This window comes from Crocodylus siamensis, chromosome 4 (assembly GCF_052110815.1).
Source record: "Crocodylus siamensis isolate JL-2025a chromosome 4, ASM5211081v1, whole genome shotgun sequence".
Lineage (NCBI taxonomy): Eukaryota > Metazoa > Chordata > Crocodylia > Crocodylidae > Crocodylus > Crocodylus siamensis.
Genome location: NC_143398.1, coordinates 246,663,375 through 246,689,999, shown reverse-complemented (window position 1 = coordinate 246,689,999; position 26,625 = coordinate 246,663,375). Strand labels below are relative to the sequence as shown.

The following is a 26,625-nucleotide window of genomic DNA, read 5'->3' as shown; positions in this document are numbered from 1 at the left end:
AAGGGCTGATGGCAGCGCAGTTTATGATGTGCACAAACGTGACCGCATGTATCTGGAGTCAAAAAGCCTGCCACAAGCCTGCCGGCTCCCTTCCAGGTTCAGGGCAGGCCCCCTGCACGCAGCTGCCTTTCAGGATAGGGTGCAAAGCCGGCAGCCAATGACTCCCATGCTTCGCAAACACATTTGCTTCTCTGAAGAGCACAGAGGCCTAACCTGGCCATTTTAGATCCACTGTGGACAAAGCAGCATCCTCTGGCTCATAGCCATGTCCTCCTCAGGCTAAGCATCAACACCCAGAGCTCTACAAGGCACGATGTGTGCCTTAAGCAGCTTATGCTCTAAGTCGATGGGTAATAAAGATGAAGTACAAAGCACAGCCTCATTCCATGGCATTTCCTGCTAAGACAATTTAGGACAACACAGCTAAGACGATTTCAGCTAAAATGCATTCGTGGCTACATGCTGAAGGACAAATTCCCAATAACCACATCCTGGCACTGCTAAGAAGCCCATCTTTCAATACCAACTGTATCATGACTGCACAGGTAAAAATCAAGCACATTTTTCCCTGGCAAGCTGCTCCCCCACATAGGGTACAGATGCCAAATTAGTCACAGAGCCTGGCGAAGTCAATCCCCTGAACAAAGACAGACTCTCACTGGACAGCAACCACTAAAAATGTTGATTTGCAATTCACCTTCGCACTACATGTGATACCCGACGCGCCTCAATAGATTTATGGTAATAGGTAACTTGACATTTGTCCAAATCCCCTGTTCCTTTTTTAGACTCCTTAAATTATGACAGAAAAAGGGATTTCCTAGATGGTTAGCTTGCCTGTGATTTGCATCAAGCTGCACATGGACAGAAAACAGAATTAAGCTCAACCAGCAGCCTATTTGGGGGGTTAGTTCAATAATATCTACCTTAAATTTACCAGATTTTTAAAGACAAAAAGAGGTTTTGCAATTAAAAGACTCATTCATATTTCCTTCGTTCATCCACAGGGGCAGAACATTGCACTGCTTCTCATCACTGCCTCCTTCAAGATTTTAGGAGCAGCAGATCTCACTCATCCCCTCATCTCGCTTTTGCTCACGGGAAGGAAAAAAAGCATGTTGTCTCCCAATTGGTTTCTCAGCCATTGACTGGCCATTGAACTGGTCCAGTCAAATTAATCTACATGAAAATGAGTCTGTCTGTAGCTGGGGATGTGGTGCCTGCTAGTAGACGCTGACAGCCTGTCTGAACCCAGCTGCTTAGCCAGCGTCTTCTTCCTGTTCAGCAGTTTGACTCTCTGAAGCTTTGGCAGGAAAAGTACAGCTTGAGGTTTCCCCTTAGTTTAAACGATCTTAAATTATGTCGAGTTGAGGCCTGTTACCCCAGGCTGTCAAAGCCTATTTTAAATATAGGTTTTAAATAAAAAGCCATTGATTTTGGTCTTCTTCCTTGAACCCAATGCTGATGATAGCTCTGGCTGCACATTTGTTAGGGCTACCAATGAAATGATGAGTCCTTCATTTTCAACTCTAAAGTTAAAAAGGATCTAGCCAGTCCATCCATCAGCAGGCCAATATGTCTTCCCCTGGATGGCTGGGACTCAGGCCGTGCTCAGGGTAGACTATCAAGAGCTGTTTTCAACCAGCAGCTCTCGTGACCTGAGCGAGAGACAGGAGGAGTTCAGCTCTGGCCTGCAGGCAACATGTGGAAGCAGACCAAAGATGGATGAAGGGCAGTCATAAGTAAAGGCTTTGCTCTCCCAGAGGAAGGGAGGATGTTCTTAAGGGAGACATTTCAGGCCATCTATGCTGGTAGGATGTTGCTCATCTAAGATCACACAGGTGCTCCCAGAGACACTCCCAGTGTAATAATGGCACCTAGGCGGCGTATAGGAGATCTCGCAGGTGAACAACTCTGCTTGCTGGCTTTTCCAAGACATCTGACACGGATGCTAGTTACACAGAGCAAGCTCATGCTGGGTGGGATTTCTACAGTCAGCTCCACTACTGCATCACAAAGGGCAAAGATGCCCTTCACCTAGGGCTCCCCGAGCACTTGACAGCCCAGATACCCTCTCCGGTTTATGGCTGGCAACACATGGGTTAAACGACGCACCAATGTCACAAAGTGAATCGGTGACAATGGATCTGGAACACAGATCCTCGCCTCCCAGCCTGCGCTTCGACCCCAAGACCCAACCGTTGCAGAGGCTGATGGCAAATTCACGTCTGTCCGCTGCTAACGCATCAGATAGGGAATACATGTGGTTTGCTGCATAGCGAGAAGATTCAGGATGCCCGAGCTCTTTTCCTTGATCATCACAGCCTTCTCATTTTGCCCCTATCCAGACTACTATGCAACTGTCCCCTAGAAATGCCTCGATTAAACAGCTGAAATAATAGAATAAAAAATTGGCTGAGGGGCCGCACCCAGAGAGTGGTGGTGGATGGGTCATATTGGACCTGGAGGGATGTGGGCAGTGGCTCAGTCCTCGGGCCTGCACTGTTTAATATCTTGATCAGTGACTTGGACGAGGGGGTGAAAAGCACCTAGTTCAAATTCACAGATGACACTAACATGTGGGGAGAAGTGGGCACACTGGAGGAAAGGGACAGGCTACAACTAGATCTGGACAGGTCACAGTGATGGGTGGATGAGAACAGGATGGGTTTCAACACTGACAAGTGCAAGATACTGCACATGGGGGGGAAGAACCAGCAGCATACCTACAGGCTAGGGAACTCCCTTCTCATCAGTGCAGAGGCAGAAAAGGATCTTGGAGTCATCACTGATGCCAAAATGAACATGGGCTGGCAGCGTGAGGCCATGGTCAGGAAGGTCGACCGCACCTTGTTGTGCATCCACAGATGCATCTCAAGCAGGTCCAGGGAGGTGATCCTCCTCCTCTGTGCGGCACTGGTCAGGCCACAGCTGAAGTACTGTGTCCAGTTGTGGCGCCGCACTTCAGGAGGGATGTGGCCAGCATGGAGAGGGTCCAGAGGAGGCCACTCATAGGGCCTGCCTCACTGCCCCCTGACCATGCAAGGAGAAGTGATGGGACCTGAACCTGTTCAGCCTTCGCAAGCGAAGGCTGAGGGGGGGATCTGGTGGCTGTTTATAAACTGGCCAGGGGGGACAAGCATGCAATGGGAGAGTCTCTGTTCCCCCGAGCACTATCGGGAGTAACAAGGAATAACAGACATAAGTTGACGGAGAGTAGATTCAGGCTAGACATCAGGAGGCGCAACTTCACGGTCAGGGCAGCTAGGATCTGGAACCAGCTTCCAAGGGAAGTGGTGCTGGCTCCTACCCTAGGGGTCTTTAAGAGGAGACTAGACAGACACCATGTCGGGGTCGTTTGACCCCAGCATCTTTTCCTGCTCATGGCAGGGGGTCGGACTTGGTTATCCACTCGGGTCCCTTCCAGCCCAACAACTATGAAACTATGACAGAAAAACACCTCTGCTATCTCCGCTGTCGCCCTGCCCAGAAGCTGCTGCTTGGTTTCCAATACTTTCAGTCTTGGGGAATACAAGAAACCTCCTCCCTTTGCTGCACAGGGTCTACGTGGTCAGACAGGCGTTTCTCTACAGACTTTCGATGCTCGCCCGCTCCCTGGGCCTGCCTAGACAGAAGTGTCTTGGTATCAGCTAGAGAAAAAAGAGAAATGCAGAAGTAACAACTTCCTCCCCAACAGCAGCCGCTCCACCAAGACCGCACAGAAACAACGTTGGGTTTTTTTTGTTTCACTAGCTAGACTGCTATTTGTAGATAAAAGGCTGAGTGAAGTCAGCCCTCCAGCAGCAACGAGTCAGAGCACAATGAATTCAGAATCAGCGCAGCCGGGAGGCAAACGGCCTCCCCGTGATTTCGGCAGCGTGAACCTGAATTTTTATGGACATTCCTGCCCATCTCTGGCTGCCACCTCCTTGGAGACAAACGGCACCGCGCGCCCACCGCAATGGGGACGGCCTTGCCACGACCCGGCGCCGACGGGCCTCGGACAGATCCGCTTTTGCAGCGTGTCTCATCGGATCGAGAACACAACGCCAACCCCCACAGCCCTCCCCCACTAGTGGTGCGACCCCAACCCCTCCCCCCACCTCACTCCTGCCCCTCCCCCACGCCCCCTCCTCAGCCCCTCCCCCTCACCCGGCGGCCGCGCCGTCGAGCTTGAGCGCGAGCGTCTCCTCGATGATGCGGTTGTTGACCTCGAGCAGGATCATGGCGGCGGCGCGGGGCGCGGGGCCCGGGGGGGGGAGGGGTCTGTCAGGCGCCGGAGGTTGCCGCACGCGCTGCGCAGCCAGCCGAGCTCTGCGCCGCTTCCACTTCCGCTTCCTCGCCCCCGACCGGCGCCCTGCCCCCGCCACGCGTCACTTCCGGGAGGCGGCGAGGAAGCGGAGTTGAGGAGAAGGAAGAGGGCGGGTGCGGCCCGCTGCGAGGTTGTGCGCGTGCGCACGGGGTGCGTGGCCAGCGCCTGTGTGCAAGGGGTCTGCGCGGGTTCCGCAGGGGTGTGCGCGGGGTGCACGTGTGCGCCTGGGGTCCGTACGCAGCCATGGGGTTCGCACGCGTGCAAGGCATCTGTAGGCGTGCGTGAGATCCGTACGCGGCCGTGGGATCCCGACGTGTGCCCGAGATCAGTACTGTCACCTGGGATCCGCACGGGTGCGCAGATTCTGTCCGCGTGCCTGGAGTCTGTGTGTGACCAGGATCCCTATGTCTGCATGGGATCCCCACGTGTGCCTGGGACTGACCCGTGTGCCCGGGATCCGCACGTGCACGGGTTCCAGCCGTGTGCCCGGGATCCGCATGGCAGGCTCCCCCGTCTGCCACCTGCAGGAGCCGCTCCGGCTGCTGGCTGTGGTCAGCGACACCCCGGTGCCGCCTGCGCCCATGTGCAGGTTCCGGGGCTCGGTGCGCTGGCCAGATGCAGCTCAACCCAAGGACCCCATCTTTGTCCTCCCGTCCTCTTCTCCAAGCCTCCCTCCTCCCAGCTGAGGGGGAAGCCCTAATACGCTCTTCAGGCATGCTCTGTCCTGCCGCCTGGCTGGAGGGTGCAGGCGGCTCCGGTGAGGAAGTCACTACTGAAAGTCAAACGTGTCTGTTTTTGCAGGGGTCTCACTGGAAAGTTGCCCGGGACTTAAGTGTGAGCGCGTGACACCTGTGCAAGAATGAGTCTCCAGGAAGCCATAGAGAAAAAAACCCAAAGGCAACGCCACATTTCTAAAAGAGGTGGCAAAAGTTACCGCCCCCCCGACCAAAACAAAAGGTGAGAATTGCAGAAGCAGCAAGGCAGAGCGAGCTGGAGAGCCTGAGAGATGCCTTGAAGAAGAAGGGCCGTGTGCTGATGGAGATGCCCCAGGACCTGATTTGCTGGGGTATCAACGAGCCCAAATTCTGGACGGAGTGGTACGTGGTCCTGACGGAGCAGCAGGTGAGAGACCTCATCTCAGTGCTGGAGGAAGCCAAGTTCCTGGAGGATCCTTCCAGTAAGGAGCTTTATGTGTGGGTTTATCTAGAATCTGAAGACGAAACTATTTATTTGTGCCCATGATTCTGGGAGGCTCCAAGTCACCTCGAGAAAGATTCCCAGCCAGGGACTTCAATCCACGAGGCCTCTCACTTCCTGGGCACGTGTGACATCACCTACAAGCCAGTCAGCTTCTATGTTGCCTGCAGGGGCGTGATGGTGAAAAACAATGCAAGAAACCAAAACAAATCTGGGGGGCTGTGGTGTTGACACCCACACAGTCAGATGGGTCCCCAACTGGCTGGAGGGCCACACCCAGAGGGTGGTAGTGGACGGGTCACGTTCGACCTGGAGGGACGTGGGCAGTGGGGTCCCCCCGGGCTTGGTCCTCGGGCCCGCACTGTTCAACATCTTCATCAGAGACTTGGACGAGGGGGTAAGAAGCACCTGTTCAAATTTGCTGATGACACTAAGATGTGGGGGGATGTGGACACACTAGAAGGGAGGAATAGGCTGCAATCGGACCTAGACAGGTTACAGGGGTGGGCGGATGAGAACAGGGTGGGATTCAACACTGACAACTGCAAGGTGCTGCACCTGGGGAGGAAGAACCAGCACCTGACCTACAGGCTGGGGAACTCCCTTCTCAGCAGTGCAGAGGCAGAAAAGGATCTTGGAGTCATCACTGAGGCCAAGATGAACATGGGCCGGCAGTGTGGGGACGCGGTCAGGAAGGCCAACTGCACCTTGTCATGCATCCACAGATGCATCTCGAGCAGGTCCAGGGAGGTGATCCTCCCCCTCTATGCGGCGCTGGTCAGGCCGCAGCTGGAGGACTGTGTCCGGTTCTGGGCGCCGCACTTCAGGAGGGATGTGGACAACATGGAGAGGGTCCAGAGGAGGCCACTCGCATGGTCAGGGGCAGCAGGGCAGGCCCTGCAAGGAGAGGCTGCGGGACCTGAACTTGTTCAGCTTCCACAAGAGAAGGCTGAGGGGGGATCTCGTGGCCTGTTATAAACTAGTCGGGGGGGACCAGCAGACATTGGGGGAGTCCCTGTTCCCCCGAGCACCGCCAGGAGTGACTAGAAATAACAGTCACAAGCTGGCAGAGGGTAAATTCGATTAGACATCAGGAGGTGTGACTTCACGGTCAGGGCGGCTAGGATCTGGAAACAACTTTCAAGAGAAGTGGTGCTGGCTCCTACCCTGGGGGGCTTTAAGACAAGGCTGGACAATCATCTTGCTGGGGTCGTGTGACCCCTGTATTCTTCCCTGCCATGGCAGGGGGTTGGACTTGATGATCTGGTCAGGTCCCTTCTGACCCTAGAAACTATGAAACAAACTGAAACTATGAAATCAAAATGTCATTGTCTGGTAAATGCGATGCTAAATGCCAACAACACTGAGTACGAGTCTGAGCTGACCCTACAGCACCAGGGAGACTACGAGCAGGGGAGATGCTCCTGCCACGAGGAAATGGTGAAGAGCTCCGTCTGCAATAGCGCCGTGCCCGATGAGTTCTTTGCTTGTCTGAACAACCGGAGGTGAGTAACGTCTGTCTCTAGCAGACTCCTTTGAGTTGGGGTTTCCCTGGGAGACCTGGTGCCTGCAGGGCCCAGTGCTGTTGCAGGACGTGCCCTCTTCTTTCCATGTTTGGGGACTGGTCGAAGGGGAGACGTGCCCAGCTAAAACATCAGCCAGCAGCGCCAGCCCACAGGCGCCCCTTTCCTACCACTATCTCTTCTGACGCAGTTCAAACATTGGTATCAATGGCCTGCAACAGCAAGTGCAAGCGGCACAGACAGGGCCTGGGCTGAGTGCTCCCTGGGAGGCAGCAGCCTCACCAATGGGCATGTGCAGTGCAGGGTGCCAGGGACCCCCCTGCAAGCTGGACCAGGGCAGGTAAAGGGAGCTCGGCCGCCGCACCTGAGCCAAAAAAAGTTTGAGGTGACGGTCACAGCATCAGAGGGGCCTGCAGAAGGGTGGGTGCGTAGTGGGATTGCCATGGAAGGTGACAGGAGCATTAACACTTTAGACCTATGAAGTAATTTCCCCCTTTTCTTTTTTTTCCTTTAGTGAATTATTAAAGAGGAACACTGATAAAATGCTGAGGAAGAAGTTGCTGCTGGCTTGGGACAGGCTGCAGCAGCATGTAGTGGCACTTGGGGTAATAGCTGATGCTGTGGACAAAGTTCACAGAGAAGCCACAATAGCAAATGTTGCTGGAGGGAGAGCGGGCATGACGGGCAAGATCACCCACATTGTGGCACGCTGTCTCGTCCCTGAGACCTTTGTTGCATGTCTGATGCTCTCCAGCAGACAGCTTGTCATCTATGTAGTAGGCAGTGTGATGGATGCAGCAGTGACTGTCTCCGACATAACACTGGGGAGTCAAGCCAAGAAGAGGGAGAGAGGCAGGCTCCAAGACAATGGTCAGGCTGTGCTGAAGCAAATCCAGAAGTGCATAAAACAGCTGTCTAACACAACAGGATTCAGAAAGCAATTTTGATCATGATCTGCTGCTTATGATCCTGCAAACTGGGGCAGGAGCAAGGTGGACCACTCTCAACACCGTGAAGATGTTCAAAGGTGGAACGTGGCTGAGTGATGCCAGCTACGTCGCGAGATTCGCAGGAGCTAATGTGCGTCCTGATAGCCCTGAAAACCTGATCTATCTTCTGTGTAGTCAAGAACCTCAAAGGCACCAAAAGAGCTGAGATCTGAGAGACAGTTGCTGAACTGGAGCGAGTGATTTACTAAGCCGACTGCATGTATGAGGCACTGATCGGAAAGAAACTCAGATGATGCAGCACTGTTGCCAGGTGCCAGCACCGGTGAGGTTGCAGCCCTGCACTTTGTGCCCCACCATCAGCACAGAAAGCTAGGGGGCATGTGCCCCCCACGCATCACGTATGGAGAGAGACCAGAACCAAACCCTGAGGAATAATAATGGGCCTGAGCATCCATCTCCAACAGCTGCAGCTTGCATTAAAGGGACTCGGGACCTCACCAGACACTGTGCGTATGACTAGCAAGAACGTGCAGACAGTGCCCATCCTGCAGGCCTCAGACATGGGCAGTATCTGAAAGGCCACGATGGTAAGAAATCCTCCCTTCCAGAAATGTATCTTGCCCCGGGACATCAATCCCAGCTAACTGGCACCTTCCCAGTGCAGAGGAAACCTGGTTCGGGCCCATTCACAAACATCAGTGAAACCAAGAAATGTGACTTAAACCCATCCGAAAACACTTCTTAGACTGTTAGCCAGCTGTGAACGCAGGGGATAGACTGGAGGGAAAAGTAGAGAGCTCTGCAAATGCAGGAAGGCTGCCTTATGATCTGTGCCGGCTTCTTCCTGGGTCTCAGGGTCCTTGCTGATTCTTGTACCAGGACCAATAAAAGCTCAAGCTACAGACCTGTCTCTTGGCTCTTTTGTAACTGGGGTGGTGATAATTGAGGGCCCCCCAGAGGCACTGAGTGCTGGCTGCAGCCCAGGCTGGGGCTGTGCCTGGCTGTGCTAATGCTCCTGCTGGGACTCAGCCATGCAGGGTCCTGGCTACAGGCTCTTTGCTCCCTGGCTCACGCTGCCTTGGTGGGGGCAGGCAGGGATTTGCCCCCTGGTTGGCCTGACCTGAGGGGTTTCCCTTTCTTCTGCCAAGGTCTTTGGGGTCAGCCTGGCCTGTGAGAGGCTTCAGCTGCCTCCAGTGAGCTGCCATTAGGTTCAGGGCCAGCGTGGGGGGACCCAGGACCTGTCCTGGGAGAGCAGGAGGGGGCTGTGTCTGTGCATGGATGTAAGGACATCCACATGCCTGTGTGCAGGGTCATCTGTGCACATGCCTCTGCATGCATAGACATCCACATGCCTAGGCATGCATGTGTTTGTGTGGGTGAGCGTTGGTGCATGTGCACGCATGTCTGCATCTGTATGCATGCATGTGTCTGCACATCCGCATGTGTGTGCACATGGGTGTCTGCATGCATGTATGGATTTCATAGACATTAGGGCTGGAAGGGACCTCGGGAGATCATCGAGTCCAGCCCCCCACCCAAGGGCAGGAAGTCAGCTGGGGTCATAGGATCCCAGCAAGATAAGCATCCAGCTTGCTCTTGAAGGTGTTCAGTGTAGGTGCTTGAACCACCTCCGCTGGCAGACTGCTCCAGACCTTCGGGGCTCGGACAGTAAAGAAATTCTTCCTTATGTCCAGCCTGAAACGGTCTCGCAGGAGTTTATGACTGTTCGACCTCGTCATCCCTTGGGGCGCTCTGGTGAACAGACGCTCCCCCAGATCCTGGTGAGCACCCCTGATAAACTTATAGGTGGCCATCAGATCACCCCTGAGCCTGCGCTTTTCCAGGCTGAAGAGTCCCATGGCTCTCAGCCTGTCGCCGTAAGATCTGTTTTCCTGACCTCTGATCATGCGCGTGGCTCTCCTCTGGACTCTCTCAAGCTTCTCCACATCCTTTTTGAATTGTGGAGCCCAAAACTGGCCACAGTACTCCACCTGTGGCCTCACCAAGGCTGAGTCCAAGGGGAGAATGCCTCTGTGTCTGTATACATGCAGGCATGTGTGTGTCCACGTCTGTGCATCTACATATGTGCATGTGTGTGTTAGGGTAACGATATGGATTTTAGGGAGCTCTGAGTGTGCAGCTGAGTGAAGGTTTTTTTCCTGTGTCTCAGCACAGCTGCTGGTCACATTGCAGAATGATGTATTAAAATAGCCTTGCAAATGCTTAGGCAAGTAGTTTCTTTAACAGTGTAATAGTGTGCAGGGTACATGATTCCTTGTGTAGGAAGAACAAGATGCAGTGCACCAGCTACTGTCTCCAGGAGATAAAGCAGAAGCAAGACCTTGGAGATAGTGCTGAAATCAGCAAAGAACCAGAAAGAATCAGTGATTGACCGAGAGTACCCGAGTTCATAGGCTTACTGTTGCGAGCGATGTGTGGAAGAAGCATTCGCTCCCTGCTTGCTTTGGCTAATGAGTAACAGGATCCATAAGCGATTAGACCGCCGTCTCCCTAGTTGTTAGGTGCCGCATGTAGCCAGCGTCTAACTGTGTGCATGCACATGCATGTGTTTGCATCTACATGTGAACACATGCATGTGAAGCCCTTCGGTGCTCGCCGCGGGAGGGGACCGCAGGAAGACGAGGAGACGCCATCCAAGCAAGACAGGTGCAAAGGCAAGGAGTGCCAAGGTAAGGAACGGGGGTCCAGACAGTCCTCCTAAACGGGGGGTGGCACACACAGTCTTGCAAGGCCTTAAATGCCTATGTACCAATGCTCGCAGTATGGGGAATAAACAGGAGGAACTCGCCCTCAGAATTGCTAGTTCAAACCCAGATGTCATAGGACTAACAGACACGTGGTGGGATTCGTCCCAGGACTGGGCAGTCAGCATTAGGGGCTATCGGCTTTACAGGCAGGACAGAGAAGGAAGGAAAGGCGGGGGTGGGCACTGTGTGGCCAGGAGCCATACACGTCCTCTGCCAGCAGAACGGGGTCAGAGGGGGGTACGCGGAAGTGCTCTGGGTCAAGACACAAGGGGGCCGTGGGGAGAGGGATCTAACGGTGGGGGTCTACGACAGACCCCCCCAACCAAGGGGAGGAGCTGGACCGGGAATTTTCGGGCCGACTTGCAGAGGCACTTAAGGCGAGGGATGTAGCTGTCATGGGTGATTTTAATTCCCCGGACATCTGCTGGGAGGAGCAGACAGCCAGGACGGACCGTTCCCGGAGGCTCCTGGCCGAGATACAGGACCTCCACTTAATCCAGGAGGTGCATGGTCCCACCAAAGGAAACACCCTGTTGGACCTGATCCTGGCCACAGGCGATGACCTGGTCAGGGGCCTCCAGGTCCTCGACCACCCGGGCGATAGCGATCATCGCTTGCTGGGGTTCACCATCCAGCGCAGGGTGCCGAGGGCCTGCAGCAAGGCGGTAGCCCTAGACTTTTGGAGGGCCAACTTCAACGAGTTGGGGAGACTAGTGGGGGAGGCGCTGGGGTCCCTGAGGGCAGGGGAGCTCAGTGTCCAGGGCGAGTGGTCGCTCCTTAAGGAAACGATACTCAGGGCCCAAGGGGTGTCCATCCCAACAAGAAGCAAGGGGGGCAGGAGTGCCCGGAAGGCCCCCTGACTCACCAAGGGCGTCCGGCAATGCCTGATTGCCAAAAAGGTGGCATACACCCGGCGGAAGGGGGGAGCTATCTCCAAAGAGAAGTATACCTCCTCTGCTCAGGCCTGTAGGGGGGCTGTCAGGAAAGCTAAGGCGGACATAAAGCTAGGACTAGCGTCCAAGATCAAGGATAATAAAAACTCCTTTTTCAAATACATAGGGAGGATGAAGAAGGCACCAGAAAACGCAGGGCCCTTGCGAGATACACTGGGCAATCTGGTGGTTGCGCCAGAGGAGAAAGCAGAACTCTTTAACCAATTCTTCACCTCCATTTTCTTGTGCAGGGACCGGGACTTCCCACGCTGGGATGCCAGACGGACTCGAGGGGAACGCCTCCAGACCTCAGGTTGGGGAGGACCGGGTCAGAGAGCTTCTGGAGGGGCTGGACATGTTTCAGTCAGCAGGTTCAGATGCTCTCCACCCCAGGGTGTTGAGGGAGCTAGCTGGGGTTATTGCAGGGCCCTTGGCACAGCTCTACAAGTGCTCATGGTGCTCGGGCCAGGTGCCGGATGACTGGAAGGTAGCCAAGGTGGTCCCCATCTTCAAAAAAGGGAAGAGGGAGGACCTGGGCAACTATGGGCCCGTCAGTCTTACCTCAATCCCAGGAAAACTCTTCGAGAAGATCCTCAAGAAGCACATCTGCGATGGGCCGGCTTCAGGGATGATGCTCAAGGGCAACCAGCACAGATTCATTAGGGGCAGGTCATGTCAGACCAACCTGATTGCCTTTTATGATCAGGTCACAAAATCCTTGGATGCAGGTGTCGCTGTGGACGTCGTCTTTCTGGACTTCAGCAAGGCCTCTGACACCGTCTCCCACCCCATCCTCATTAAGAAACTAGGCGACTGTGGCATTGATGCCTACACAGTCGGATGGGTTGCAGATTGGCTGAAGGGTCGCACTTAGAGGGTGGTGGTGGACAGGTCCTGGGGCCTGCGCTGTTCAATTTCTTCATCAGCGATGTGGACAACGGGGTGAAAAGCACCCTGTTTAAATTCGCTGATGATACCAAAATTTGGGGTGAGGTGAGCACACTAGTAGGGAGGGAAAGACTGCAACAAGACCTGGATAGGTTGCAGGAGCGGGCTAACATAGCCAGGATGCATTTCAATACTGACAAGTGCAGGGTGCTGCACGTGGGCAGTAGTAACCAGCAGCACACTTGTAAGATGGGAAACTCACTGCTTGAGAGCACGGAGGCAGAAAGGGATCTTGGAGTCATATTGACTCCAAGATGAACATGGGCCAGCAGTGTGGGGACGCAGTCAGGAAGGCCAACCGCACCTTGTCCTGCATCCACAGGTGCATCTCGAGCAGGTCCGGGGAGGTGATCCTCCCCCTCTATGCGGCACTGGTCAGGCCGCAGCTGGAGGACTGCGTCCAGGTCTGGGCGCTGCACTTCAGGAGGGATGTGGACAGCATAGAGAGGGTCCAGAGGAGGCCACTCGCATGGTCGGGGGCAGCAGGGCAGGCCCTACGAGGAGAGGCTGCGGGACCTGAACCTGTTCAGCCTTCACAAGCGAAGGCTGAGGGGAGACCTGGTGACCGTCTATAAACTCACTAGGGGGGACCAGAAGGGTTTGGGGGAGACACTGTTTCCCCAGCGCCCCCCGGCATAACAGGGAATAACAGCCACAAGGTGCTGGAGAGGAGGTTTAGATCAGACATCCGTAACAACCACTTCACGGTCGGGGCGGCTAGGAGCTGGAACCGACTTCCAAGGGAAGTGGCGCTGGCTCCTACCCTGGGGGGCTTTAAGAGGAGGCTTGATGCCTACCTGGCTGGACTCATCTGAGCCCAGTTTTTCTCCTGCCCAGGCGGGGGTCGGACTTGCAGATCTACAAAGTCCCTTCGACCCGACTTCTGTGATGCTATGATACGTGTGTGCATGCATGTATAGATGTCCACGTGTCTGCAGGTATGTCCCTGTGGCTGTCTGCATGTATGCCTGTGTGTGTCTCTATGTTCATCTGTGTTCACGGGCCATGTGTGTACATCGCTGCCCCCTGCTGGACACACTCGTAGGCTGGCAGGGACCTGCGTCTCCTGTGGCTGTGTCACACCCCCTCCTCCTGCACCATGCCAGCGCTGTTGCTGCACACGCGTGTGCAAGGCTGCTCCCTGCCCTCCGCTGCTGGGCTGAGCTCCGGGGCCTGCTCTGCAGCTCTGCCCCCTCTCCATGACTCCCCCCAGCACCGTCCTGCCCGGGGCTGGGGCTTTGCCCCCCAAACCCTCCGCTCCCAGCGTGAACCCTACCTTGGCAGGGAGAGAGGGGAGGGGAGGGGAGGCCCCCGCCCATGCCCTGCTTGTTGGTCCCAGTGAAGGTGCTGTACAACTCCAAGTGCGGGACTGAGCTCCCAGCTTGTGCCGGTGCCGTCGGGGGCCCCCCCGGTCTGACCTATTCTTCCCCCTGCCCCAGACCATGAACGAAAGCAGCTTTGGGGTTACCCCCACTCCCAATGCCCCCCGCCTCTATCTGCCCCCCGTCGAGGAAGAGCAGGCCCAGGCCTGGCTCCAAGCGGGTGCTGCGGGCTGGCATGGCCAGCCCAGCCCCGACTCAGCCTCTCCTTTCCCCCTGCTGCTGTGGGTGCTGTTTGCCTCTCCCCTGTGGTGAGGCAGCTCCTTCTGCAGGGATGGGAAACTGAGTCAGGGAGCGGCTGGGCCGGTTGCTCCGGGAGGGGGCTGTGCCCCAGTTCCCGGCCAGCTCCCGGGACTCTGCGCACCAAGGACCCCGTAGCCCTTCTCTGTCACAGGGCAATGGGACAGGGCACGAGCCCCTGGGTGGGGCGGTGCGCAGGTCCCAGTCCCTGCCTCCAAGGGGCGGAGAGGGTCGGGGGTATAAATGGGAGGCTTTGCATTTCTCTCACACTGGAGGTTTTGCAAACGCAGTTCCTCTTCAGCTGCAGTCGGAGCCGGCGTGGGGTTGGGATCGCTGGGTGCTACCCAGGGGCACAGGTGAGCATGTGGGGGGCGACGAGGAGCCCTGGCACTGGGCCGGGATATGGGGTGGGCAGCCTGGACCCCAGAGCTGAAACTGGGGCTGGGGCGGCAGAGGGCCCGTGTTGGAGATACATGGGGTCAGGAGGATGCTGCAGCTGGGACCCCCCCCGGACCCCTATCCACTGGGCTGGTGCAGGGGCCGGAGGAGTCTGGGGCAGCTGCAGTGCAGGAAGGCCGTGCAAATCTGGGGGTTCATTTTGGGGCTGACGGGAGGGGATGGGGAGCTGTGGGGGACTCGGGCTGCGGCTACCGCCAGCGGCAGGCGGCTGCGATGCTCTCGCAGCCTCTCCAGCCCTCCACCCAGCACGGCCCCGGCCCCCTCCCCTTGCTCCATCCTCATCCTCGGGGCTGTGGGCTCCATCCCCCTTGTGCTACCCCCATAAGCAGCCTCCTCACAACAAGGTAAACTGAGGCTGGCGCTTAGAGGAGAACGGGGAAGACCATGCTCCATGCCAGGCACCAGCGGGGCGCTGAGCAGCTGGGACACGTGCCTTCGACCCCCCCGGGCCTCCTTGCAGCTCAGGCGGAGGTGGCCCCGAGTGCCAAGGGAGGGTGCTGGCGGGGCCAGGAGCAGGTTGGGAAACCTGCTCCTCTTCCTGTTGCTCAGCCGCTGTCCTGTCCGGCTGCCGGCTCTGATGTCCTCACCCTGCCGCAATCCTGGGGCCCAGGGAGGATGTGAGTCATCGCGGCACGGGGCTCCCCTACCTAGGCTTTGCCCAGGCCGGAGGTCACGGACCTGCCCGGGGTAGGTACCAGGTCCAGTCTGACCCCCGGCACCAGGAACACGGAGAGAGGGTCCTGGCTGGAGTGGGCAGGAGCTGAGCTTGGACAATTCGGCCCCGCTTCCCTCCTTGGCCCGTCACGGCCAGATCCAGCTAGGGACCCAGCCCCAGCCCTTCGCATCTCTCCAGGTGCCAGGCACCAACAACAGGGGCTTGATTGTCTCCTGCCTTGTCCCTGGTTGGAGGAGAGGGTGCTGGGAGGGGCTGCAGGGCGCTGAGGTTCGGTGCACGTGGCCCAGCACCGGGGCGTGAACGCCGGCCCCACCTGCGTGACACCCCCACGCCCGGGCGGCTCCTCCAGGCTGGTGACTCAGTGCTGGGGAAGTGGAGGTGCAGCCGGCGCGAGCAGAGGCATCGCTGTGCTCCGGGGGGACGGGGTCGCGCGCCGGCTCCGGGTGCCCCCAGGACTCCCGGTCCCCAGGACAGGACCCCTCAGCCCTGGCTGGTAAGAGGGGCCCTGCTGTGGGTGGGGGGCTTGGGACAGAGCCGAGGGCCTGGCTTTCCTCCCCCTACCTCCCACCCAGCTCGTGCCCCTCAAGGACTCTCTGGGGCAAAGCTGCACCCACCCTGTCTTGGCTGCCTGCCGTGTAGGTGTTTCCCCTCCTGTTGCTGCAGGTATTGGGTTTCCCCCCTGTCCCCCCGAGGCGCTGGGTGCTGGCTAAAGCCCAGGTTGGGGCTGTGCCAATGCTCCTGCTGGGACTCAGCCCCACGGGGTCCTGGCTACAGGCGCTTGCCCCCCTACCCATGTTGCCTTGGGGGAGTAGGCAGGGATTTGCCCCCTGACTTAGCCTGGTCCGGCCGGGGTGGTTTCCCCTCCCTCTGCAGCGGGGGCACAGCCTGAGCCTGGGCTCTCCCCAGTGCCCACCACCCCTCTGGCAGCAGCAGGATGTTGGTGGCCATGGCCCCGCTGCTTTCCTGGGGCAGGGGTGGGGGTGATGCCTGCGGTGATGGTGTTGTGCGGCTCTGAGGTTGCACATGGCGTTTGTTGGGGGGCTGATCCTGCCAAGGTCTGGATGTGACCCCACAGCTCCCCACGAGCCCCACAGCGCTGGGACTCTAAGGCCCCTGCTATACATGACATATATTACACAACTGTCTGGCGAATCGCGCAACAGATGTAAACTGGACGAACCTGCAGAGTAATTCTCACTTAATAAGAATGGCCATCCAGCTACAAAAACAGCTGACCAGCTACAAAGTCGGTGCTTGTCAATGCATAACAACCCCAGAGCTGGTTTCTATCCAGCCTTAATGTGAATACATTGCAGGGCCCTTTAAGGCCCCGGCCACACATGACATATATGATACCACTGACTGGTGAATTGTGTGATCCATGTAGCCGGGCCACACCTGCAAAATGATTATCGCATGTGGCACTGTTTCATCACGTGATAAATGTAGACTGTGCAAAGTCACAAAAATGGCTGTCCAGCCACAAAAAGAGCCACGAAGTCAGTGCTTGAGAATGGGTGACAACTTTGGTGCCTATTCAGCCTTCATTTGAAGGTGTAGAGGGCCGGGGGGGGGGGGGGGGGCGTTGCTGCACATGAGGCAGGCTGAAAATTTCCAGGTGCCTTTGGCCAGCAAGTCTGGCTCCTTGGAGGAGCACGGGCTGTCCCCGGTGGCCCATGCCTTATGTTCATCCTGTTCTCTCCTCCCAAGCAGGGGATGAACTGGACATCGGAGATGGGTGAGCTGTCGAACCAGGACCTCCAGGACCTGCTGGAGAACTACACCTATGATGACTATGGCTATGGCACTGGCTTGCCTGACCTGAATTTGGTGTTCTCCAGCCCCTGCCGGCCGGAGGTGTCGGAGGCCAACAAGTACGTGGTGGCCGTCACCTACTGCCTGGTCTTCCTGCTGAGCGTGGTGGGCAATGCACTGGTGGTGCTGGTGGTGTCCTCCAACCGGACCGGGCGGTCGGTCACTGACGTCTACCTGCTGCACCTGGCCGTGGCTGACCTGCTCTTCGCCCTGTCGCTGCCGCTCTGGGCCGTGTACCGGGCTCACGAGTGGATCTTCGGGACCTTCATGTGCAAAGCTGTGTCGGCACTCCAGGAGGTCAACTTCTACAGTGGCATCCTGCTGCTGGCCTGCATCAGCGTGGACCGGTACCTGGCCATCGTGCACGCCACGCGGGCAGCCACGAACAAGCGGCACTGGGTGGTGCCCATGTGCATCTTCGTCTGGATCCTGTCACTGCTGCTCTCGTTGCCCATGTTCCTCTTCCGCGAGGCTTTCCGAATGCACAATGGCACCACTGTGTGCTACGAGCAGATCGGCCAGAACACGGCACGCATACGTGTGGTGCTGCGCATCTTGCCCCAGACCTTTGGCTTCATGCTGCCCTTGCTGATCATGCTTTTCTGCTACGGTGTCACCGTGCACACGCTGTGCCAGACACGCAACGCGCAGCGGCAGCGGGCCATGCGGGTCATCCTGGCCGTGGTGCTGGTCTTCCTTGTGTGCTGGCTGCCCTACCACCTCACGCTGCTGGCCGACACGCTCATGCGCCTGGGGTCCCTGACCGAGACGTGCCAGCGCCGGGGCCAGATCGACACGGCCCTCTCGGCCACGCAGATCTTGGGCTTCTCACACAGCTGCCTCAACCCCGTCATCTACGCCTTCATCGGCCACAAGTTCCGCGCCAACTTCTTCAAGATCCTGGCGCAGCGCGGCCTGCTCAGCAAAGAGGCCGTGGCCCAGTACGGCCGTGGCGGCTCCTTGGCCTCCTCCTCTGCCAACACCTCCACCACGCTGTGAGCCCCTGGGCCGCTGGCTGTGCCCTCCTCAGCCGGGCAGCACCCCCTGCCTCCGGCTCCTGGACGCCAGGGACTGGCTTTGCCCGCCCCTGGTCCCCGATTCCCTCCTGCCTGCGTGGCCGGGGTCCCTCGTGTCCCTGCCTCCTGCTGTGCAGTTCCCCGTGGCCCTGGACTTGGATGTATGCAGCTGCAACCCTCCCTCCCCACCCCGCTGGGGCTCCAGGGAGAAGTCCCGGGTGGCATGGGGGATGCCCACGGTGACCAGGACAGGAGTGCGGCACAGGGTGGATTCACAGCGACTGCCCTCGCAGCTTGAAACATGCATGTGCATGGATGTAGCAGGGTGCACATGTATGGGATGAGCGTGTGTGCACATGTATTGTGTGTGCATGTATGGACGTGTGTGTGTATGTGTGCGCGCTTGTTTGTGGGGGGGCTGCACACAAATGTGAGTGCATGCGCATGTATTGTGCGCATGTGTCTGTGTCTACGTAGGGGACTTTACGTGGATGTGATGGTACACGTGTGATCATGTACGGTGTGTATATGGGGCTGCGTGTGCGTGTGTGTGTGCTGGTGTGTGGGGGATATATGTGGATGTGAGGGTGCCTGCATGTGTTGTGTGCATGCGTGTGCATATATGTGGGGGCTGTACATGGATGTGGTACTGTGAGTGTGTGCATTCTTTGTATTCAAGTGTATGCTTGTATGCAGGGGCCTATACATGGATGTTGGGAGGGTGTGTGCGCACACGTATTGTGTGAGTGCATGTGCATATATGTTGAGACTGTACGTGGATGCAGGGCTGCATATGTGCGCATATATTGTGTGTATATCTATGGGGGCTGTACATGGACGTGGGGGTGGATGTGTGTGCATGTATTGTGTCCATGCATGTGCTTGTATGTAGGGGGCTGTATATAGCATATAGATGCTGGGCTGCTTGAGTACATCCATGTGCGTACTTGTATGTGGGAGGTGGTCCATGGCAGTTTGGGGCACATGCCTGCATTGTGTCCATGTGTGTGCATAGCTGTGGGGGCTGTACATCGCTGTAGGGCTGTGTGTCTGCACTTGCTGCGTGTGCCTATATGTGGGGGGATGCTGGGTGTGTGTGTACACACGAATAAACAAGCCTTTGCCCGGAGCGCGGCCAGTTCCCCTAATGACGCACTCTCTCGTTACAGGTGTGAGCACCCCGGGCTCTGTGTGATGCCCTGTTCCCTCCTCACCGTGCATGCGGGGGGTGCCTCAGTTTCCCCTGCTCCTTCCCACGCAGGCTCTTCCCCTCAGCCCAGGAGGTCCTCAGTCACCTCCTCCAGCTCCACCCCAGAGCCAGCTGCATTTCCCTGACACCCTGGGGCTGGTGTTTCCAGGATGTTTCCCAAGATACCCTGCAAGTGCTGCCACACCCTGTGTGTCCCCCCAGCCCGGGCACCACATCCTGGAAACCACTCGCGTCACCTCTGCTGGGCACGGGGGGCAATGCCACCTGCGTCACCCCTGCCGGGCACCACATCCTGGAAACCACTCGCGTCACCTCTGCTGGGAAGCGGGGGGCAATGCCACCTGCGTCACCCCTGCCGGGCACGGAGGTGCGTCACTCCCGCTGGGCATGGGGGCAGGGGGGCAATGCCCAGGAAGGGGTGGGGGGTGCTTGCCAGGTCCCACAGGGCTGGGGCACATGGCCCTGTGGACAGAAGGCCTGGCTCTCTCCGGCCCCAGCGTGGGGGGAGTTGGGCAGGGACCTCCAGCTGTGTCCTCTGCCCTGGGCAGGGGTGACACAAGCAGCCCCTTGTGCAATGGTGCGAGGGGAAATGGAGGCAGGTTCCCGTGAGCGGCAGCTGGGAAGCGTCTTGCCCAACTGGCCCCATTGCAACAATGGGGCCAGGAAGTGTTGGAGGAGCTGGCTTGGGGCGGGGAGGGGGGGGAGATCTGCCCCTTCCACCACGCCAGGGCAGCCTTGGGCCCCCCAGGTCAGCGCAAAGAGGAGAGACATGGACGTCCCAGGCGTGCATCAGCATGTATTGGTTTGTCAGGAGCTGCACCAGGGAGCATCTTGCTGCAGCGGCAGTAGTGGGTTGTTATCCCCGTCTTTCTGCCCGTTCCTGGGGGCTGCGTCTCAGGGGCCCTGGGGGGGCCGGGCTTGGGAGCAGGACAGGCAGCGCCGCTCCCCCCGTGCGCCGTCCACGGAGCAGGCCTGGCACACGGCCCTGCCACACACCCTGGGGGCACGCGAGGGTGTCAGGCTCGCATGGCGCCCTGCGGCAGAGCTGGGAGCAGTTCCTGTGATGCTCTGTGGCAGGGCTGGGGTGGGGGCAGGTGGGGGGCAGGGGGCGCTCCCACAATGCCCCCGGGCAGGGGGACCCCGCACTCACCGGCACTGGTGGCGGCGGGTGAAGAGGCCAGAGCTGCTGCGGCAGTGGGCGCAGGAGCCCGGGACCAGGGGGGCGCCGATGCCCTCGCTCTGCTGCCACAGCGAGTCCTTCTCCCTGCAGGGGCGGGGGTATGTTATTGCACAGGAAGCATGTGTGCGCGCGTGTGTGTGTGTGTTCACATGTGTGGGTGCCTGCCTGTTTCATAGTTGGTCGGGTCGGAAGGGACCTGAGCAGATCATGTCCGACCCCCTGCCATGGCAGGAACGAGTACTGGGGTCTTGTCTAGCCTCGTCTTAAAGACCCCCGGGGTAGGAGCCCGCACCACTTCGCTTGGAAGCTGGTCCCGGACCCTAGCCGCCCTGACCGTGAAGTCGCCTCCTGATGTCTGGTCTGAATCCCCCTCTGCCAGCTTGTGACCGTTACTCCTGGTCACTCCTGGCCGTGCTCGGGGGAACAGGGACTCCCCCAGTTCCCGCTGATCCCCCCTGACCAGTTTGTAACAGGCCACTAGGTCCCCCTCAGCCTTCTCCTGTGGAGGCTGAGCAGGTTCAGGTCCTGTCGCCTCTCCTCGTAGGGCCTGCCCTGCTGTCCCCAACCATGTGAGTGGCCTCCTCTGGACCTTCTCCATGTTGTCCACATCCCTCCTGCAGTACGGCGCCCAGAACTGGACGCAGGACTCCAGCTGCGGCCTGACCAGTGCCGCACAGAGGGGGAGGATCACCTCCCTGGCCCTGCTCGAGATGCATCTGTGCATGCATGACAAGGTGCGGTTGGCCTTCCTGACCGCGTCCCCACACTGCCGGCCCATGTTCATCTTGGCATTGATGATGACTTCAAGATCCTTTTCTGCCTCTGCCCTGACGAGAAGGGAGCTCCCCAGCCTGTGGGTATGGTGCTGGCTCTTCCTCCCCAGGTGCAGCACCTTGCACTTGTCTGTGTTGAAACCCATCCTGTTCTCGTCTGCCCACCCCTGTAACCTGTTTAGGGCCGATTGCGGCCTATTCCTCCCTTCTAGCGTGCCCTCCCACATCTTAGTGTCATCAGCAAATTTGAGCAGGTGCTTTTTACCCCCTCGTCCACATCGCTGATGAAGATATTGAACAGTGCGGGCTGAGGACCGAGCCCTGGGGGACCCCACTGCCTACATCCCTCCAGGTCGAACATGACCCGTCCGCCACCGCTCTCTGGGTGCGGCCCTCCCGCCAGTGGGCGACCCGTCTGACTGTGTGGGGGTCGACGCCACAGCCCCCCAGTTTCTTAATGAGAACGGGGTGAGAGACAGTGTCGAAGGCCTCCCGAAAGTCCAGGAAGACGATGTCCACTGCTACCCCTGCGGCTAAGGATTTGGTGACCTGGTTGTAGGAGGCACCAGGTCGGTCTGACAGGACCTGCCGCTGATGAACCCGTGTGGGTTGTCCCCAAGCATAATCTCCCCCCCGGCCCCTCGTGGACATGTGACAGGATAGCTTCCTCAAAAAGCTTCTCCAGGATTGAGGTAAGACTGACTGGCCTGTAGTCTCCCGGGTCCTCCTTCTTCCCCTTTTTGAAGATGGGAACCACGCTGGCCTCTCCCAGCCCTCTGGCCCCACGCCAGAGCCCCACGGGTGCTCGTACAGCCGTGCCGGGGTCCCGCAATGACCTCGGCCAGTCCCCTCAGCACTCGGGGGGTGGAGATCATCCGGACCCGCTGATTTAAATACATCCCATCCCTCCAGACGTTCCCTAACTAGATCCCATGTACACATAGGTGTATATGTTTGTGCACTCGCATGTGCATGTGTGTGTGCATGTAGGCACCTGGGCCCATGTGTGCACGTGTGCAGGTGCATGCATATCTGAATGTGCATGCATGTGCATTGATGTGCACACATAGGTGCGTGCATGTGTACTCACACATGTCCTCTGCTCACACTGCATCCTGGCCCCCTGCACACATCATTCACCACCCCCTGCCAAGCCAGCTCTGGGGCTTGCACCTGTATGTGCCACATCTTGCACGTGCAAACCCTGGGCCCTGCACAGGGTTGTCCCCCTCCCTCCCCCACGCCAGGCACAGAAGGTTATGGGGGGGTGCCAAGGGCCCCAGCGCCACCTCCTGGCCCAGGCGGGGATGCCACTGGGCTCCCCTTCCCTTTCCCCATTGCATTGTGGGGCCAAACTCCTGCAGGCTGGGGGTGAGGGGCACCAGGGGGTTGTGGGTCAGGACTGAGGGGCATGAAGGGGGCACTCACCGCAGCAGTTCCAGCAGCCGCCCCTTCACCTCCCGCTCGACCTCGCGCTGCTGCCCCAGCTCCTCCCGCACCGCCTGCTCCCGCGCCAGGGCTTCGTGCTCGGCCTGCGCCAGGCGCTGCACGTCCTGCTGGCACCTGGGCACAGGGCAGGTCTCAGACGGCGTGTGGGGCGGCAGCCCGGGGCCAGGATCGGGCCCCTCCAGCTGGGCGCCCCATGTGTGGCCAGGGCCGGGGGGCCTCTACCTGCTCAGCTCGTCCTCCCGGGCCCGGAGCTCCTGCTCGCGGCGCTGGGCGCTGGCGCGGGCTTCAACCAGGTAGGCACACAGGTGCTGGGGGCAGGGGCGGGGCAGGAGTGAGGGGGACCACAGCATGCCCCTCACTCCTGACCCACAGCCCCTTCCCCCGGCGCCCCTCATTCCTGACCTGCAGCCCCCTGCCCCCCCAACCCTGCCGGTGCCCCTCACTCCCACCCTGCAGCCCCCCGCCCCCAGTCCTGCTGGTGCCCCTCACTCCTGACCCCGGTGCCCGTCCTTACCTCCAGCATCTCTGGGCCCTCCCCGGGGGTCCCCGGCAGCTCCAGCTGGGCCAGGGCCTGGGCCAGCCCCTCCAGGAGGGCTCCGTGCTGGCTGCTCAGCGTCACCAGCTGCTCCCGCACCCGCCCCAGCTCGGCTTGGACCCCTGCCAGGGCCTGCCGCAGCCCCGCGGCCTCCGCCTCGGCCCCCCCGGGATCTTGGGCCCCCGCCTGAGCCCGGAGCGCTGGGGCAGCCGCATGGTCCCCGGGGCCGGTGGCAGAGGTGTCGGGGCCGGGGCATGTGCTGGGCTGCAAGGCGGGTCCCTGCGGGGCTGGGCAGGGCAGGGGGGCACAGGGATCTGGTTCAGGGCTCGCGGGCTCCTCACGTGTCCTGCTCCCGGCGTCTGGGGGCTGTCGGGCGTCCACGGCCTGGTGCACGGAGCAGAGCGTGTGACGGGGGTTGCAGGGGGTGGGGGGACCACGTGTGCACGTGCCCCTGTACGTGCATGTGTGTGAGAGACAGCACACGCCTGGGTGTGTGCATGTATGTGTGTGTGCTTGGGTGTGCACGTGCATGCATTTGTGTGCAGGTGTGTGTACGGGTACATGCGTTTGTGTGGGAGGCAGCACAGGCGTGTGTCTGTGTGAATGGGTGCATGCAAGTGTAGGGGTTTGTATATGTATGTGCACATATGTGAGTGTGTAAGTGCATGCACGTGGAGTAGCGAGCATGTATGCTTCTGTGCAAATAAGAACATGCATGGACATATGTGCACGCATGTGAGGGCATATGAGCGAGGATGTGCAGGTGTGTATGTGCATGTGTGTGCATGTGAATGTGCACATGCATGTGTGCGCTTGTGTCTGCATGTGAGTGCATGTGTGTATGTGCATGTGTACATGCCTACCCATGTGCATGCCTATGGCCAGCACTTCCTCCTGTCCCCCACTCCCCAGCCTGATCACCCCTGCCCCCAGTGCAGCTGAGCCCCCCACCCTCTCATGCCCCTTGCCTCAGGGATGGGCAGCTGAGCCAAGGCACCCCTGGGGCCGGGGCAGACGGATTTGGCCCTGGCACTGTGGCCAGGCCCCCACCACCCACGGCAGGTGCCACAGAGTCTCTGCCCCCCCACCCCCAATCACTTCTGGGGGAGCATAGTACCTGGTGTATGGCCCTTTAAGGTGTTGGCCTCGCTCACTTCTAGCTCTGCCCTTTGTGGGAGGGGCATAAATCTGGGGCTATATAAGGAGGGGATGGAGTAGCACCTGGGCCCACTGGGGCTGGGGGGCACCCACCTGGCTGGGCTGGTCCTGGCAGCCGGGGGGGCTCCGCCTGGAACCGGGGGAGGGGCTCCTGTAGGGAGTGATCATAGCAGGGCTCGGGCATCCTCGGGCTCCCGGCCCCCCCAGCATGTGCCAGAGCTCGGCTCCAGTGCCAGCAGGGCCGGGGGCGGGGGCAGGGGCAGCGGGTCGGGAGAGAGGGCCCCGGGGGGCAGGGGCCGGGCGAATCACCGTGCGGTGCTGGGGGGCCAGCCGGCGTCCAGGCCAGGGGGCTGTGGGTCGAGGCAGAAGGCGACGCCGTCCAGGTCGTAGAGACAGGCCAGGAGGTCGGCGCAGAGCCGCGGGTCCAGGAAGGGGCTGCGCGCGTGGTACCAGGCCCTGCGACGGGGTGGGGGAAACTGAGGCCCCGAAGCCACGGGAAGAACCCGGGCGTTTGGGCTTGGCCCGAGCGGGGCCAGCCGCCCCCCCACCGCCGGACCCCGCTCACCTGGTGGCCTGGGGGTCGAGCAGGCAGAGCTGCAGGGTCTCCGCCAGCTGCCCGCGCGCCAGGCAGTAGCGCAGCAGCGCACGGCCACGGCCCAGCGGGGTCCGGAGCTGCGGGACGGGGTCACACGTGGCTGGGGTGGGCAGGTGCCCTCTGCCCCCCAGCCCTGCGCGGGTCGGGAGGAGGGGCACCGGCCAGCCTGGGCCCCCCCGCCCCAGGCACCTGTGGCAGGTGTTGCACGTGGGTGATGCCCTGGTGCTCGTGGCGCCCGCGCAGGCCCTGGCACAGGAAGTCCCAGTAGTCCTGGCGCTGTCCCCACAGGCTGCGCTTCTCCTTCAGGTCAAACTGGGGGGCAAAGGCGGCACCGTCAGCCCTGGAGCCCCCCCCATGCCACCCGGGGTGGGGAGCAGGGGCTGGCTCTGGATGAGCTGGGCGGGGGCCCTCCAGCTCCTGGGCCCTGCCCTCAGCTGGGGGGGACCGCCCAGACTCCTGGGTCCCCTGCCCGGATCCGGGGGGGGGGGGTCTCAGTTTGTACCTGGAGCAGGAACTCGAGGCGGGCGCAGAGCGCCAGCAGCTCCGGGCTCCCGTCCGTGACGGGTCGGCCCCGGTCCCGGTACCCGTGGGTCAGCACCCTCACCGTGGCTGGGGGGGACAGCGGGTCGGGAGTGAGGGGCACAGGCTGGGCTGGGGGGGCTGCGGGTCGGGAGTGAGGGAGTGAGTCTGGGCCCTGTCCCATCGCTGCCCCCCCTCACCTGGGCTCGGGATTTGGGCGGGGGGGTAGAGGGGAAGCGAGAACCGAGCCGCCCACATGCCCCGAGGGGGGTGGTTGGGGGGGGGCAAGGATCCCCATGTGGAGCTGTCAAAGCATGAGGACAAGGGAAGCTGAAGCTGTGGGGGGGGGTGTTGGTGAGCACCGGGTGGGGGGTGCTGGGGCCTTCCTGACCCCTGCTCAGCGCTGCCCCTGAAGCCTGTGGGTTGCTGGGCCTGTGGGGGGGGCAGATCACGCTGCCTGTGACTCAGCCCCCCTGACTCAGTCTCCCCAGAGGTGGCTGTAGGGGAATTAACCCTTCCCAGCCTGGGCTGCCGCCTGCTCCCTGGGCCGGGCCGAGCTAGAGCAGCCCCTGGGGTCGGGGTCGGGGTCGAGGCCAGGTTCGGGGTCAGGCAGGCGCTCACCCCGCAGGTCGGCGAGGACGCGCAGCACCTCCGTGGTGCCCGTCATGGCTCGGACACGCGGGGGGGCCCCAGCCTGGGCGAGAACACACTGGTGTGAGCAGGATGCATGTCACCCACACGTGCCCAGGGCTCACGCCTTTTTGGGGTCTGAGCCCCCCCAGGGCCTGGCTGTGGGCCTCGGGGTGCAGCGCATTTCCACCCCCCGCCCCATGCCTCAGTTTCCCCTCCATTGCTCACCGCCGCCCGCCAGCCGGCCGTGCTGAGCTGTCCGTGCCTGGTCCCGTTGCCTGCCGGGGGGGATGCGCAACTCGTGTGCTCCCACTTCTCCTTTCCTGCAGGAGCCGTGGGCCCGGGGGAAGCGGCGCCCAAA

The 26,625-nt window shown here is 59.8% G+C and overlaps 3 protein-coding genes and 1 long non-coding RNA gene across 12 annotated transcripts in view; 2 read left to right on the top strand and 2 right to left on the bottom strand.

Annotated features, from left to right (window-relative positions):
- The window catches only part of LOC149867769 (uncharacterized), a 28,505-nt gene extending 24,466 nt beyond the window's left edge, over positions 1-4,039 (top strand). For all 4 annotated transcript variants that reach the window (XR_016442136.1, XR_016442138.1, XR_016442134.1 and 1 more), the window contains one exon: positions 1,008-4,039. This is a non-coding gene — a long non-coding RNA (uncharacterized LOC149867769). The remainder of the gene's footprint in view (positions 1-1,007) is intronic.
- Positions 1-4,287, bottom strand: part of ARPC2 (actin related protein 2/3 complex subunit 2) — a 30,291-nt gene extending 26,004 nt beyond the window's left edge. For both annotated transcript variants that reach the window (XM_090046141.1, XM_090046142.1), the window contains exon 1: positions 4,153-4,287. In XM_090046141.1, coding sequence (XP_089902267.1) covers positions 4,153-4,226 — 74 coding nt within the window. In that variant the 5' untranslated portion in view covers positions 4,227-4,287. The remainder of the gene's footprint in view (positions 1-4,152) is intronic.
- A 93-nt stretch (positions 4,288-4,380) lies between these two features.
- LOC149867767 (C-X-C chemokine receptor type 2-like) lies at positions 4,381-20,025 on the top strand. Of its 5 annotated transcripts, none has more exons than XM_090046125.1 (3): positions 4,381-4,462; positions 5,114-5,906; positions 17,095-20,025. In XM_090046125.1, the coding sequence occupies exons 2-3, from the start codon at positions 5,700-5,702 to the stop codon at positions 18,196-18,198; spliced, it is 1,311 nt and encodes a 436-aa protein (XP_089902251.1). In that variant the 5' UTR covers positions 4,381-4,462; positions 5,114-5,699; the 3' UTR covers positions 18,199-20,025. The 5 variants fall into 5 exon arrangements, with proteins under 5 accessions (XP_089902251.1, XP_089902252.1, XP_089902250.1 ...); XM_090046126.1 differs by having other exon boundaries at positions 4,390-4,442; XM_090046124.1 differs by lacking the exon at positions 4,381-4,462 and adding an exon at positions 4,469-4,665.
- Positions 20,026-20,136: 111 nt separating this feature from the next.
- RUFY4 (RUN and FYVE domain containing 4) lies at positions 20,137-26,322 on the bottom strand. Its single transcript, XM_090041363.1, has 11 exons — positions 26,256-26,322; positions 25,618-25,724; positions 25,305-25,427; positions 25,086-25,192; positions 24,830-24,976; positions 24,614-24,671; positions 23,342-23,746; positions 23,050-23,135; positions 22,807-22,941; positions 20,576-20,689; positions 20,137-20,422 (listed from the first exon to the last, which is right to left on the bottom strand). Exons 1-11 carry the CDS (start codon positions 26,299-26,301, stop codon positions 20,320-20,322), a joined length of 1,431 nt encoding a protein of 476 aa, XP_089897489.1. The 5' UTR covers positions 26,302-26,322; the 3' UTR covers positions 20,137-20,319.
- Positions 26,323-26,625: the final 303 nt, after the last annotated feature.